We start from the raw sequence: 15,700 nt of genomic DNA on the forward strand, positions 1-15,700 counted from the left end.
TAAACCAGAGAGGAATAGGCGAAGAGAGAGGTTTCACTCTCAGTAAAATCTGTCCAAAACAAGCTTCATGGGTTTCAATGGGCTTATTTTGAACTCAAGCTTGTCGCCTGCCTTCCCGGCTTTGGGACAACGGGCGGAGACGTGCATCTTGTCATTATATAAAGATCTCTAGTGTAAATGGGAAGGTGCACACAACAGCACAGAAGGAGCGAAAGAGACGAGACCAAAAAGACAACACGAGAACAAGTGGACATAAACGCAAAAAAAGACCCCTAAAAACTCCTAGATTCTTGCAAAACAGGATTTGGAATATCACGCAAAAACAGAAATTAGAATTAATTTGATATATTGCCCAGCCCTAAAGTCAACTTAAAACAACTGTTGTGAAAAATAAAACGCCTTTCAAATTACAAACAGCTCAAGGGCCCAGCAATTTTAAATAAATCATGATGCGCCTGCAGCTAAAAGCTGCTTTTCAGGGCTATCGGCCAACAGGAGGGAGCCAAACGAGCAGAATGGAAGAAACACACACTAATTTGGCTGTTTTAATGCTGAAAGCTTCATCACTATAACAATACACTGTGCTGCTCTAATGAGGTCTGTGAATCGATGTGCCTTACACTGAGGAAGTGTGTGTGAGAGGGCCAGGCGTATGGAGCGCCATGAGCCTTAATTACACTAACAAACTCATCTGTGGTCCCTTGGCAGGCCAGGCCCTGCAGCCTTGCCTGAGGCACAAACCTGATAGGGCCCTCAGACAACTCCTCCAGCAAGGCAAACACGTCCGCCTTGTTAGACACCTACCGCAAGCACACACTGCTCGGGCAAATAACCACATGCACTCGCACAGCACAAAATGCGTGCACACACAAACTCAGTGAAGTGAGGCAATGCCATGCCAAATAATAGCAATAAACTACCATGAGCATTGGTACTAGGAACCTTATGGATTTGAAAGGAAGATATATTGAGAAATTATACCAATATTACGTTATAATTGCAGAGCTTCCAACACCATACTGATGAGGGGTTTCAGAACCCGCAGAGGAAAAACAATGCACCATAGTTCCGACTGGCAGCTGAGAAGGAATACAACATTCTCAATAACCGTTTAAAAGGAACGTGTGAATGCAGTTTTTTTGTCCCATCTGAGTAGACCTAAAATTATATTTATCTTACATCTAATGGGGTTAGATACTATTATACTAAGTAGGAAGATTGCTGTGCAATGCACAGGTCTCTCCACATGATGGTGCCAAACAGGGTACTATCCAGGGCTTTATTGAGTGTGGGACTGTGGTATGACGGCAGTATCAGAAAGGAGTACTCACAGCAGGGGCCACTTGTTCCCCATCTGCGATGTCAATGGGAACCACCTCCACACTCTTCCATGTGGGCACGTCCAGCTTGTGCACCTGCCAATCAAAGCCAGGCATGAGCATGACAGCAAAGCTTCAACGGGGACACATTCACAGACAGTCATCAGTGACCTTTACAGTGAGATTTGTAAATAATCGAACAAATTTTGAACGGCAGATAAAGTACTCACGTTTTCTACTGTGCCAAGGTCAGGTTTGTGCCATGTCTCAATCTTAATGATGAAGTCGTCTTTCATATACTCATTCTGAAAGGAAGGAGAATGACAATCTTTACTGAAACCACAAACCCTCTAAACGAGAGATATTCAACTCTTACCCTATGGGAGGCCAGGAGCCTGCTGGTTTTCTGTTTTACCTGATAATTAATTGCACCCACCTGGTGTCCCAGGTCTAAATCAGTCCCTGATTAGAAGGGAACTATGAAAAAAAGCAGTGGAACTGGCTTTGGGGTTTTTGAGTTTGAGGGCTCTAAACCTAGTAGATTTACATTACTAGTAACGACCACAAGGGGGACCTCCAACCCCTGAATTCAACAACTACCCAATGAAGCAATATCATAGTAAATTCAAACCATACAATTTCCCCATAAATAAATAAAAACCTCAAACATTTTTGCCTTATTTGCTACATTCTTTATAATTGTTGCCAAGTTCACTTCACGAAAACTGACGCATTCACACAGACAAACAAGTAACTACCCAACTATACACACATGCACAAACAATTACCATCCAAACAGACAGTGAGATAATCTAACACAACAGGGTCATTTGAGGCTACTCACCGTTACAACTGGGTCCAGACGAAGCATAAGAAGACCAAAAAAAATAAATGTTAGATATAAATCCAAGCCAAAAAAAGAAAGAAATTATCATATAACTCATGTAAATAATAAGTTGGTTCAAGCAACAATGAGTCAATTTAAAACATTTCTCTCTCAAAAAAAGGCTTGGGTGGTCACAAGGTGCAGGCGGTAGGGGTGGGGGGAGAAGAGGTAAGAGTTCAGGCAGAAGAAGAGTGGAGGGGACTCACTGGTTCGGCAGTAAGGGTAAGCATTCCAGGCCTTTTCATGGAAGACCAGGGAGCCCTCAGGAGCTATCATCTTGACAAACGCTGGGACTTTACTGTGGAAGCGAGGGGATATAGATGGATACACACACACAGTGAATAAAACACACTTCAGTCATACAATGAGATATCTTAATGTCATTGTCTTGAAGGCCTCTATAAAAAAATATATAAAAAAGGTACTACAAACCTACTGTAACACAGGAATGACTACACTTCCACCTGCTGGCAAGATAGTGATGGTGCACTAGGAACAGTGTGGGTGTGTGTTACCTCTTCAGATGGTAGATTTTGTGTGTGTACTGTCCTTTCTCGCCCTCCTTCTCATAGGGTTCATTCTTAAGGACCTCAATGCCCTCTCCTCCACCCGTCTCATTCTTACTGGCCTCTGCTACGGAGTACAACTGACCCACTTGATACTGAAACACAAAACACACATACTGTTAACACAACATTATATAGCACAACAAATACTTGCTCTCATGAAGGTAATAAAAACATGGATAGCAACTAAAACCTCAGGGAATCAACACATTTGTTTTGGACTATCATATGACAGAGGGTGGGGCATGTTGAATAAGAGCTTGACTACGAGGATGGCAGTGTCCAGCATCATCCAGAACCAGGAGGGCATGCTGCAGAGCTGGGCGATATGGACAACAATTTTATTATCCTTTAAACTACTAGTTTGATGGTTGTAGCTGTCAAATTGTCCCAATAACAGTCACCCATATTAGCAAACTTGTTTCATTTCAAACTTCACATTTCTCCAGTATAGGCAACTTATCCTAATGAACGATATCAGAAAAATGCCTGCGACAGTCAGACGGTTCTCTGCTACCGCACGTCAAGCGGTACCGGAGCGCCAAGTCTAGATCCAAGAGGCTCCTAAACAGCTTCTACCCCCAAGCCATAAGACTCCTGAACAGCTAATCAAATGGCTACCCAGACTATTTGCATTTGCAAATCCTCGTCATCCGTATGAAGAGGAGATGCCGTTACAGAGGTTGGAGAGCCGGATGCTTAGCGAGACTGCATCAGCGAGTGAATAAGCCGGTTATACCCTCCGTTCTACTGGTGAACACGCAATCACAGGAGAATAAACTGGATGAGCTCCGTTCAACACCATCCTATCAACGGGACATTAAAAACTGTAATATCCTGTTGTTTCACCGAGTCATGGCTGAACAAGGACAATATATTTCTGGGGGGAAATGGCCTGAGCCCTCCGATCCAACAGGTCTCAGACGCGCTCAATGGGATTGAGATCTGGGCTCGTCGCTGGCCATGGCAGAACACTGACAACAAGCTCAGTCCGATGATGCTGTGACACACCGCCCCAGACCATGACGGACCCTCCACCTCGACCCCGCTCCAGAGTACAGGCCTCGGTGTAACGCTCATTCCTTTGACGATAAACGCGAATCCAACCATCACCCCTGGTGAGACAAAACCGCAACTCGTCAGTGAAGAGCACTTTTTGCCAGTCCTGTCTGGTCCAGCGACAGTGGGTTTGTGCCCATAGGCGACGTTGTTGCAGGTGATGTCTGGTGAAGACCTGCCTTACAACAGGCCTACAAGCCCTCAGTCCAGCCTCTCTCAGCCTATTGCGGACAGTCTGAGCACTGATGGAGGGATTGTGCGTTCCTGGTGTAACTCGGGCAGTTGTTGCCTTTACAATGAAGATCTGTGAAGTTATTTGGATTTTTACAAATTATCTTTGAAAGACAGGGTCCTGAAAAATTGACATTTTCTTTTTTTGCTGAGTTTATATTTTAACTCTAGATCACCTTTACTCCACACACAGGGACACGTACAAATCTCTCCCTCCATTTGTCAAATCAAATGTCACATGCGCCGAATACAACCTTACAGTGCTGAATTACAAGCACTTAACAATGCAGTTAAGAAAAAAAAGGTCAAAGTATTCACTAAGACAGACAGACACAAAAAAGAACATTAGCGAGGCTATATACAGGGACACCGGTACAGAGTCAATGTGCGGGTCACTGGTTAGTCAAGGTAATATTTACACGTAGGTAGAGGTAAAGTGACTATGCATGGATAATAAACAGAGTAGTAGCAGTGTAAAAATGGGGGATGGGAACAACGCAAATAGTCCAGGTAGTTATTTGATTAGCTGTTCAGGAGTCTTATGGCTTGGGGGGGGAGAGGGGGGTAGAAGCTGTTAAGAAGCCTTTAGGACCTAGACTTGGCGCTCCGGTACCGCTTGCCGTGCGGTAGCAGAGAGAACAGTCTATGACTAGGGTGGCTGGAGTCTGACAATTTGACACTGCCTGATATAGAGGTCCTGGATGGCAGGAAGCTTGGCCCCAGTGATGTACTGGGCCGTACACGCAACCCTCTGTAGCGCCTTGCGGTCGGAGGCCGAGCAGTTGCCATACCAGGCAGTGATGCAACCAGTCAGAATGCTCTCGATGGTGCAGCTGTAGAACCTTTTGAGGATCTGAGGATCCATGCCAAATCTTTTCAGTCTCCTGAGGGGGACTGTTGTTGTGCCCTCTTCACGACTGTCTTGGTATGTTTAGACCATGTTAGTTTGTTGGTGATGTGGACACCAAGGAACTTGAAGCTCTCGACCCGCTCCACTACAGCCCCATCGATAAGAAAGGGGGCGTGCTCGGTCCTCCTTTTCCTGTAGTCCACAATCATCTCCATTGTCTTGATCACGTTGAGGGAGAGGTTGTTATCCTGGCACCACACAGCCGGGTCTCTGACCTCCTCCCTATAGGCTGTCTCATCGTTGTCGTGATCAGGCACACCACTGTTGTGTGGTCGGCAAACTTAATGGTGTTGGAGTTGTGATTGGCCATGCAGTCATGAGTGAACAGGGACTACAGGAGGGGACTGAGTACGCACCCCTGAGGGGCTCCGGTGTTGAGGATCAGCGTGGCAGATGTGTTGGTACCTACCCTTACCACCTAAGGGCGGCCCGTCCGGAAGTCCAGGATGAAGTTGCAGAGGGAAGTGTTTAGTCCCAGGGTCCTTAGCTTAGTGACAAGCTTTGAGGACACTACGGTGTTGAACGCTGCGCTGTAGTCAATGAATAGCATTCTCACGTAGGTGTTCCTTTTGTCCAGGTGGGAAAGCTAAATGTACACTCACTGGACTCGAACCACACACACGCTGCTGCTACTCTATTTATCTATGCATAGTCACTTTATTCCCACGTACAGTTGAAGTCGGAAGTTTACATACACCATAGCCAAATACAGTAAAACTGAGTTATTCACAATTCCTGACATTTAATCCTAGTAACAATTACCTGTGTTAGGTCAGTTAGGATCACCACTTTATTTTAAGAATGTGAAATGTCAGAATAATAATAGAATAGACAATATAATTATTTATTTCAGCTTTTATTTCTTTCATCACATTCCCAGTGGGTCAAAAGTTTACATACACTCAATTAGTACTTGGTAGCATTGCCTTTAAATTGTTTAACTTGGGTCAAACGCTTCAGGTAGCCTTCCACAAGCTTCCTACAAAAAGTTGGGTGCATTTTGGCCCATTCCTCCTGACAGAGCTGGTGTAACTGAGTCAGGTTTGTAGGCCTCCTTGCTCGCACACGCTTTTTCAGTTCTGCCCACACATTTTCTATAGGATTGAGGTCAGGGCTTTGTGATGGCCACTCCAATACCCTGACTTTGTTGTCCTTAAGCCATTGTGCCACAACTTTGGAAGTATGCTTGAGGTTATTGTCCATTTGGAAGACCCATTTGCGACCAAGCTTTAACTTCCTGACTGATGTCTTGAGATGTTGCTTCAATATATCCACATAATTTTACTTCCTCATGATGCCATATATTTTGTGAAGTGCACCAGTCCCTCCTGCAGCAAAGCAAAGCTGCAAAGCAAAGCCACCCCGTGCTTCACGGTTGGGATGGTGTTCTTCAGCTTGCAAGCCTCCCCCTTTTTCCTTCCAAACATAACGATGGTCATTATGGCCAAACAGTACTATTTTTGTTTCATCAGACCAGAGGACATTTCGCCAAAAAGTACAATCTTTGTCCCCATGTGCAGTTGCAAACCGTAGTCTGACTTTATGGCGTTTTGGAGCAGTTGCTTCTTCCTTGCTGAGCGGCCTTTCAGGTTATGTCAATATAGGACTCGTTTTACTGTGAATATCGATACTTTTGTACCGGTTTCCTCCAGCTTCTTCACAAGGTCCTTTGCTGTTGTTCTGGGATTGATTTGCACTTTTCTCACAAAAGTACGTTCATCTCTAAGAGACAGAACGCGTCTCCTTCATGAGCGGTATGACGGCTGCATGGTCCCATGGTGTTTATACTTGCATACATTGTTTGTACAGATGAACGTGGTACCTTCAGGCGTTTGGAAATTGCTCCCAAGGATGAACCAGTCTTGTTGAGGTCTGCAATTGTTTTCTGAGGTCTTGGCTGATTTATTTTTGATTTGCCCATGATGTCAAGCAAAGAGGCACTGAGTTTGAAGGTAGGCCTTGATATACATCCACAGGTACATCTCCAATTGACTCAAATTATGTCAATTAGCCTATCAGAAGCTTCTAAAGCCATGACATAATTTTCTGGAATTTTCCAAGCTGTTTAAAGGCACAGTCAACTTAGTGTATGTATGGAAACTTCTGACCCATTGAAATTGTAATATAGTGAATTATAAGTGAAATAATCTGTCTGTAAACAATTGTTGGAAAAATGACTTGTGTCATGCACAAAGTAGATGTCCTAACCGACTTCCAAAAGCTATAGTTTGTTCACAAGAAATTTGTGGAGTGGTTGAAAAACGAGTTTTAATGACTCCAACCTAAGTGTATGTAAACTTCCGACTGTACATATTACCTCAACTAACCCATACCCCTGCACATTGACTCGGTACCGGTACCCACTTTATATAGCTTTGTTATTGTTTTAATWTTTTCCCATGTCTTTATTTAGCACATTTTTAAAACTCTGCTTTGTTGGTTAAGGACTCGTAAGTAAGATCTACATCAGTTGTATTCAGTGCATGTGACAAATCAAATTTGATTTAAAAAAAATAAAAGCAAAGAGAGGTCTGAATAGTCGGCTAATTCCATAGAAGGATTAGTATGACAGAATGCTAAATAATAACAGTGAACGTACTCACCTCCTCCACTGTACAGGGTAAGACCACACGGCTGAGAGAGAGAGAGAGAGAGAGAGAGAGAGAGATGGTTTAATGACTGACACTCGGTGACGGCCCTGAATTATTCTGAACCGTCTCAGTGCTTCTCCTTCCAATAGGGCGCTTCCCCTTAAATTCACAAATAATAACCTCAAGTCAAAACCGTTACAACTGGCCATCATAGTCACATCTAGGCCCAACAAATAAACAGAATAGTTCCAACAGGTTTACAAGACACATGTGTTCTCGAGCCTAGTGGAATTCAGAATTGGTTGCCGATCTGAGAAACAGATGACTAGAGGCATCCTTTTTTCCCCCCTTCACAAGTCAGAGACATGATACCCTTGCTTTCCAGACTAAATCAATTTGTTCATAGCAGCTATAATCATTCTCACTTTATGCAAGGCCATTGCCTCATGACTTCCTGACTGCAGAAGCCCCCGTCAGCCTGTTTGATGGTGGCAGCAGGGGGCTCAGCTTCATGATGAGATCCTCATAGGGCACATGAGCAATTTCCTCAGTGCACAGGAACAGAAAATGAGTCCAGGTCACACGTGGAGTCACATTATGGAAGAGGTCAGAGAGAGAGAAAGGCTGGGGGATAAGACAATGAATGAGAGCCAAAAGAAAAGAGGCCAAATAGTGACAGCCTGAGGATAGAAAAGGCCTGAACAGTGAAGGAGAGACCAGTGGGGACTGACCAGTGTCACTAAAGTGAACAATGTGGGGTCCACCAATGGGAACCAGAGAGACTGCCCAACAACTAGTGGAGYCACTGAGGATGTGGTGTGCCCACACAAAGATGACATCATAGCAGCGGTGCGCCAGCCAATGACCACTAATGCTGTGTTCATAACAAGTGGGAAACACTTAAGTTACTTGTAAACTGGGAGCAACGAGCTTTGAAATCGCTGAGAACCCCGATTGGCTAATGGCAAGCAAAGCAGCGTCAACCATAAACTAAAAGTATAGTCATCCTGCTCGCAAACAAAGTGTTAAAAACAATCTAGAAATCAGGAAGCCCTTTCTGTTGATCCATGGTTAATCTTCAACATAAAACCACCAAGGAGTTATGATCATTTACCAAATAGGGCTGTGTTACACACTGTATAATAATACAATTGACTGTAGCCTTGAAAGCAGTTCGCTAACAATTAAAGCACAGCATAACAACCAGTGGCCACATTACAACAGAGACTGTTTAACCATATACCCAGGCAAGGATGCTTTTCAGTTAGGAAGAGGACTGCTGTAAGTGCCATGTCACATCCTAAAACCTGGAAAGCTGACAGATCTTACAAGTTGTGTGTGAGGCTGAGCACCAGGCTAGCCTGAGACTTCCAGCCCTGTCACACACTAAGTCATGTTGGGAATGGATGGACACCTAAAATGCATTTGGTCTTTGTGTTTCTAACTTTCTCACTCATTATTCACAATTCATTCAAGACTATCCGTAATCATGGTGCATCCAAATTAATGTAGAAGTGTTTAGAAACATTCTATTTACAATCAAAGTGACTCCAAAATGACCCAATACATTATTTACCATTAATTTATATGTAAACACAACCAAAACAAACCTGATGTAATCATTGTGTGCTAGGAATATGGGATCAAATACAACATTTTTGAATACTTTAATACACATACACTGCTCTTTCCATATCATAGACTGACCAGGTGAAAGCTATTATCCCTTATTGATGTCACTTGTTAAATGCATTTCAAATCAGTGTAGACGAAGGGGAGGATAAAAATTAAAGAAGAATTTTAAGCCTTGAGACATGGATTGTGTATGTGCCATTCAGAGGATTAATAGGCAAAACAAAAGATTTAAGTGCCGTTGAATGGGGTATGGTAGTAGGTACCAGGCACACCGGTTTGTGTCAAGAACTGCAACGCTGCTGAGTTTCACACGCAACAGTTTCCGTGTGTATAAAGAATGGCCCACCACCCAAAGGACATCCAGTCAACTTGACAACTGTGGGAAGCATTTGGGGTCAACATTGACCAGCATCCCTGTGGAATGCTTTTGACACCTTGTAGAGTCCATGCCATGACAATTGAGGCAGTTCTGACGGCAACTCAATATTACAAGCAACTCTCGGTCGACCAAGATGTTTTTTTGTTTTTTTGTCGGGGACATCCCTAAACCACTGATTACAAAAAAGCCTAGACATAAGCCTAGTTTTTATGTTCAAGTCATAGTGATAGCCTAAGCAGCCTAGTACTAGTTTATTAGGCCTTCATAAGAGGCAGGGCATAGCTGCAATGGCAATGGATCCCTTTAAGTTAAATAATCATCTTCCTGAATCAGACTGGGTTAGACCTACTGATTGTTGAGACTGGGAATCATCAGCACCCCCACTTGACAGTGCAGAATGTCTGATGCACTCGTCATTTCTCTGACAAGCAGATTTTTCCTTGGTCAGCAGTATGGTCAAAGTTCATGAATCACCAGCCTGCCAGGAAGACTTCATCAGGTGTCATCTCAAAGTTTACAAAGTTGGCAAGCCTGTCTAAACACACACACCTGGGAATTAGTGTTTAACAAGATAGTAGAGTTTTACAGAGAGTGGAGTGGATGTTATGTACTGCCTAGAAAGGGTGCCTCGTTTATGCAGGACACATTTAATGTGGCTACCATCCGTGTGACTTGGGTTTGTGGTACACGTGCACTGCAGTAAGTGGAGTACCATCCTACTCAGTGAACTAGATTTTTTTTAAATTAAAAAGTTTAATTACTTTTAAGTTAATCTTTTTAGATAAAACTATGCTAAATATATTCACAGGTCACCAAATACCTGATTAAAACAGACTGTTTTCCAATGAAGGTCTACAGTAGCCTCAACAGCACTCTCTGGGGTAGCACCATGGTGTAGCCGGAGGACTGCTACCTTCCATCCTCCTCTGGGTACATCGACTTCAATACAAAACCTAGGAGGTTCATGGTTCTCAACCAATTTCATAGACTTAAACAGTAATTCTGACAACATCTTCCAACCCAGAGCTCCTGCAGTATGAACTGACATGTTGTCCACCCAATCAAAGGAGAGAATGAATCTAGTACTGCAAGCATAAGCTACAGCTAGATAGCACTGCATAAAATGTGATGAATCATTGACTCAAAAGAGAAAGACAATAGTTGAACAGTTTTGAACAAAATAATTTCTTAAGCAGCAGAGAGAGCTATATTATAGATATGTTTTTTAGCTAATGCAGCTAGCTAATTTAGCCTACTCAAACACCCAGCTCAAACAGAGAGGAATACTATTTATGTTCGCTAGCTGGCTAAGGCTATGCAACACTGGAATTCTTCCAAGTCAAGGTAAGCTTTTGGTTTCAATAATTTATTGCCACTGGGACCCGTCAGCATAACTACTAAACTTCTTGTTGTACACCACGAGTCAAACTCATTGCACGGAGGGCTGAGTGTCTGCATGTTTTCGTCCCTCCACTGTACTCAATTGATGAAATAAGGTCACTAATTAGTAAGGAACTCCCCTCACCTGGTTGTCCAGGTCTTAATTGAAAGGAAAAACACAAAACACTAGGCCCTCCATAGAATGAGTTTGACACTCCCTGCTGTACAGCGTGATAGTAACAGGTCTACTAACGCGTTAGTTCTAGTAGCTATGTCGTTAGCTAATATGGTGACAACGATGTAGGCTGTGTGTAGCGGTTATAGTATAAAGGTTTGGCTTTGAATGGTTTTTTCACCTGCTCACAGACAGTTGTGTTGTGCACTGAAGTCCACAATCGAGGGGAAAAATTGAGCGCATAGATACGAGAAGGAATTATACGATGAGCAAAGGGGTGAAGCGGTTTGTATGTGGCCGCTATGAAAGCGAACTCTGTGTGCGTGGGTGATCAGAAGTGTTCATTCCAATGATTTTGTTAACTTATTAAATTGAAACAAACAGAACAGGGTTAAACTTACCTGAATTTGTCCAATAGAAACTATTTGCAAATGTTTGGACTAATGATTACAGCCTAGATCAGCTAGATGCAGGTAAGTGTGTAAGACGGTATTGAATGTGTTACTGTCGTTCCCCTTGATTACTCCAACTTGCCTCTCGACCTGTGCAACTACTTTATACAATTTCCTTCGTAGGTTAAGTTGTAACAACCTCATGTGATGGATATAGGGAAATTTGAGTATCATGTACATTTTTTTTTACATTTAAGTCATTTAGCTGACGCTCTTATCCAGAGCGACTTACAATTTGGAAAGTTCATACATATTCATCCTGGTCCCCCGTGGGGAATGAACCCACAACCCTGGCGTTGCAAACGCCATGCTCTACCAACTTGCTCTACCAACTGAGCCACACGGGACCATGTAGTAGGTTAAACCTGTCTAAGGTTACATTGAGCTGGGTAAATGGAATATGATCCAATATGCTGCAATAGAAATAAAGCCATAATCCCTCAATTTAAACAGCACCGACAGTCACTGGTGCACTGCCTCTTGGGTAGGCAGTAGCCCTCCCTTCCGCTAACTTACGTTAGCTTAGTTAGCTAACTACCTACCAAGTTATCGACAGCAAGATACAAAAACGTAAACCGTTCAAACTACATATCTTACATTGTTCGCCAAAAAGTTGACCCTCTCGATACTAGATATATGTTCCATATTGTTGTTTGCTCTCCAGATACATCGGCTAGCATCTGCTGACTCGCTGTCACCCCACTCACCGGTAGGCCAAACCTGAAACAAGTCTGAACAATTCCCACCTAACAAACACATGCGTTCTGAAACATATCTGCAAAGTTTTAATTTGACTAAAAACCAACTGAAGAATCGCAGTACTCGAAAATATGATATATTATCGCACACATTAAAGTAATATCAATAAAATATGGAAAAATACAACTTACTATTCCTTGATGAGAACCATCGTAGTTTTTTGGCTGTGGCTACGTATTACCGCTGATGTCATGTGCCTTTATGAACAACTCTCTTATTCCGCCCCTTACCGTCTGTGATTGGTGAGTGGCGATACTTCTTTAAGTGGGTCTCACAGGGGGGTGAACTTCTGTCATTACAAAAATGTAGGTCAATATTTACTAGTGAAAATTATCTTTCATATGTGCAGGATTTTGCAAGATTCCCCCTGTCTGTTTTTCATTGATAACACAAACTATTCAACCACACCCATACAATTGACCCAGGTTTAGACAATAAATCAATGTCTTCTTCTTCTTTCTATTTAGAGAGCACACAAGTGTTTTAGATTAAAGAGTTAGTTTGACTACACAAACTTATTGTATCTATGTATGTAAATTATCACCTGTGGTTGACTTGTTCATCCCTATGGTAATCTTGTTAGCTTTATTTGTGGTAGGCATGTAGACAGGTAAGATTAGTTCTAGATGAAGTGTGTGATTACACAGTGTGTCCCATAAATCAGATTTAAAAGAGAACAGGGCTGTATTCATAAAGCGTCTCAGAGTAGCAGTGCCAATTTAGGATCAGTTTTGCTTTTAGATCTTAATGAATAAGATTACATGGAGAGGGAGGACCTGGTGCTAGATCAGCACACCTACTCTGAGACACATTGTGAATATGGGGCAAGGCCCAGGTGTCATTGCACTGACCACGGTGAACAGTGTATAATTGTGGCCACAAGATTTTTCCACCCTCATTCATTAATGCAGTGATACAGCATTTTCATCAGCATTCTAAATCTTTACCGCAAGAAAATAAGGCAAAAATACAAGAAAGCAAACATGATTTTTATTGAATACTGATAAATGACAGAGATGGTTGTCATGAAGTTTCCATGTTTAATAAACAAAAATCATGGGCTAAAAAGTCATACATGGTACTTAACATTGAATAGTAAGAGAATCCATGCTTCAGAGCAGACACTCAATTCACAAAGAAATCAGGCAAAATGCCAGTTTCCATTTCAATAAAAAATATTACATCTTTTTTTTTTTTACTTTATCCATCTTTACATGGAACAGTTTTGTTCACTTTTTTAATAATATAAAAACGCTTAGTACTGATTGTGAAACACTGGATTTAATTTACAAAATAATAATAATAATATTAATAATAACAATAACAAATAATAATAACAATAATCATTCGATTTAAACAAAAATAGAATGGAGGAGACCAGTTGGAGCGGTTTCATCTTGGCCCACACAAATACAAATTTTTGGGGAGGAAATACCGATTGGCATTGAAGTCTACCTGACACACACACACACAAACACAGTATCAGGTCTTTGAGTCTTTCTCATTGCCATTTACAGTGTTATGGGCACAACGACAAGACACTCTCTAAGCATTCATGAGCCTCTGAGGGATCACTCTCATTGGCTGATCAAATCCTTTTCATTGTCAATCAAGTTCGATGGGCTAATAGTGGCCCTCCAGAAAATGCCCTACTCCCCCAGTACACAGGATAGCAAAATACAGGCAATAGGACCATTTTAAAGTGTCTCAGCATTTGGAGGAGGGGAAAAACCTGCCAGGGGAGAGGAACTTGTATCCATTGCCAGCAGGTAGTCTGATTGAGCGAGCACCAGGGCTGCTGCTCGTGGAAATAGTGGGCGAGGGGGCCATCTTTCTGGGGTTGTGTCCGTTGGAGGGGTTCTTGCTGCCCCTGTCCAGCGAGTGCAGCCCCAGCTCCCGCAGCTCCAGGCTGTCTTGGGCGTCGCTGGGGGAGCAGTGTCGTGGGGAGAGGTTCAGAAGGCTCAGCACATCTCTCTTGGCAGAGACCAGGGATCCTGGGGCGCCACGGAGAGCACGGACTGGACCCAGATGTTGCTGTTGTTGCTGGGCCGCTGCATTGGCCCAGAATGTCTTCAGGTTGTGGATGGCCACAACCTTCTCATCAATTACTCCCCGTCTGAGGCGGTCCAGGTCTGGGGCATCGGCAGGGCTGGAGCAGGCAGAGCCCGTGGAGGAGTAGGAGAGAGCTGGAGATGGGGCACTGCCAGCTGGGGACTGGTGGCCAGAGCTGGGGGACACGTTACTGGGAGAGCGGGAGATGTGCCCACTATAGGGGGAGCTAGGGTATTTTAGCTTGAACTGGGCATGGCTGTCCAGGGTGGGGGAGGGGTGACTGCTATCCTTTAGGGAGGTCTCCGAGGCTGCAGGGCTGTTGTAACCAGAGCTGATCTTCTGCAGAGAAGAAGAGCGGGACGGAGGTTTGGGTCGTGGGGAGGACTGGGCGCGGACACTGGCGCTGCTACTGGGACGGCTGAAGGCGCTGGTCTCTGAGGAGCGGAAGGCAGAGCTCCGTGCTGTGGCTCCAGCTGCAGCCCCCTCAACCCCAGCCCGCTGTAGACTCCCCACTGCCCGCAGGTGGCTTTGGGTCTCCTCCAGGATCTTCTGGGCCAGCTCTTGGGGATCCAGAGGGACAGTCTTCTCTTCCTGGGATTTGACGGTGCTGTCTGTCTCAGTGCTGGACTGGTCCGACTCACCTGTGTCTGAGCTGCTCACCTTGCCTGGCACCTTCTGGAAGGGAGAGTTGGAGCTGGGAACCAGGCTGGTCTTGACAGGGGAGGTGGGGGTGCTGACACTGCCTCGTGACGACACAGACACCTGGTAACCCCGCCCAGCGCCCGAGTTGGAATTACTGACAACACCCCTGCCCCCACGGTGGAGGTGGCGCTGCCCATGACCCGGAGGTAGAGGCAGGGAGTCACAGTGGCTTCCCAGAGGCTCACTGCTGATGATGGARAAGCCTTCATACTCCTCGTCATCTCCCCGGCCCACTCCTGCTGCTGCAGCCGCCCCGTGAGGAGAGGAGCGACTGCGGGGAACGTGTGGGTGTTTGTGGGCAGAGAAGTGTGCTGTGGCCCCACCRCGCTGTCGATGGCCCAGGAAGTCACACTCTGACTTGGACGCAAAGCTCATGGTGGAGGCCACGGAGCTCAGGCTGTAGACGGAGATGGCATCTGAGGCCAGATTGTCCAGGCAGGGTGGGGAGAAGGGTGGGTTGGGGTAGCCCAGCGGTAGGGGGTTGGAGACAAACTGGGCCGAAGCCAGAGACTCCAGAGAAGACGAGCTGTCCAGGCTGAGACGCTTTGGCAGCTCTGTGGAGTCTGGGATAGAGAGGAGGGGTAAGAGCGGGACGAAATTGTAA

At 44.4% G+C, this 15,700-nt stretch overlaps 1 protein-coding gene and 1 pseudogene across 1 annotated transcript in view; both read right to left on the reverse strand.

Annotated features, from left to right (window-relative positions):
* Window positions 1–12,559, reverse strand: part of LOC111974161 (phosphatidylinositol transfer protein beta isoform) — a 29,674-nt gene extending 17,115 nt beyond the window's left edge. Inside the window, exons 1-7 of the mRNA XM_024001791.2 lie at window positions 12,474–12,559; window positions 7,575–7,605; window positions 2,721–2,866; window positions 2,412–2,503; window positions 2,164–2,171; window positions 1,550–1,624; window positions 1,332–1,415 (exon numbers count right to left, since the gene is read on the reverse strand). Coding sequence (XP_023857559.1) covers window positions 1,332–1,415; window positions 1,550–1,624; window positions 2,164–2,171; window positions 2,412–2,503; window positions 2,721–2,866; window positions 7,575–7,605; window positions 12,474–12,535 — 498 coding nt within the window. The 5' untranslated portion in view covers window positions 12,536–12,559. The remainder of the gene's footprint in view (window positions 1–1,331; window positions 1,416–1,549; window positions 1,625–2,163; window positions 2,172–2,411; window positions 2,504–2,720; window positions 2,867–7,574; window positions 7,606–12,473) is intronic.
* A 751-nt stretch (window positions 12,560–13,310) lies between these two features.
* LOC111974036 (tetratricopeptide repeat protein 28-like) overlaps window positions 13,311–15,700 on the reverse strand; it is a 378,056-nt pseudogene continuing 375,666 nt past the window's right edge.

Source organism: Salvelinus sp. IW2-2015, linkage group LG15 (assembly GCF_002910315.2).
Source record: "Salvelinus sp. IW2-2015 linkage group LG15, ASM291031v2, whole genome shotgun sequence".
In the NCBI taxonomy this organism is placed as follows: Eukaryota; Metazoa; Chordata; class Actinopteri; order Salmoniformes; family Salmonidae; genus Salvelinus; species Salvelinus sp. IW2-2015.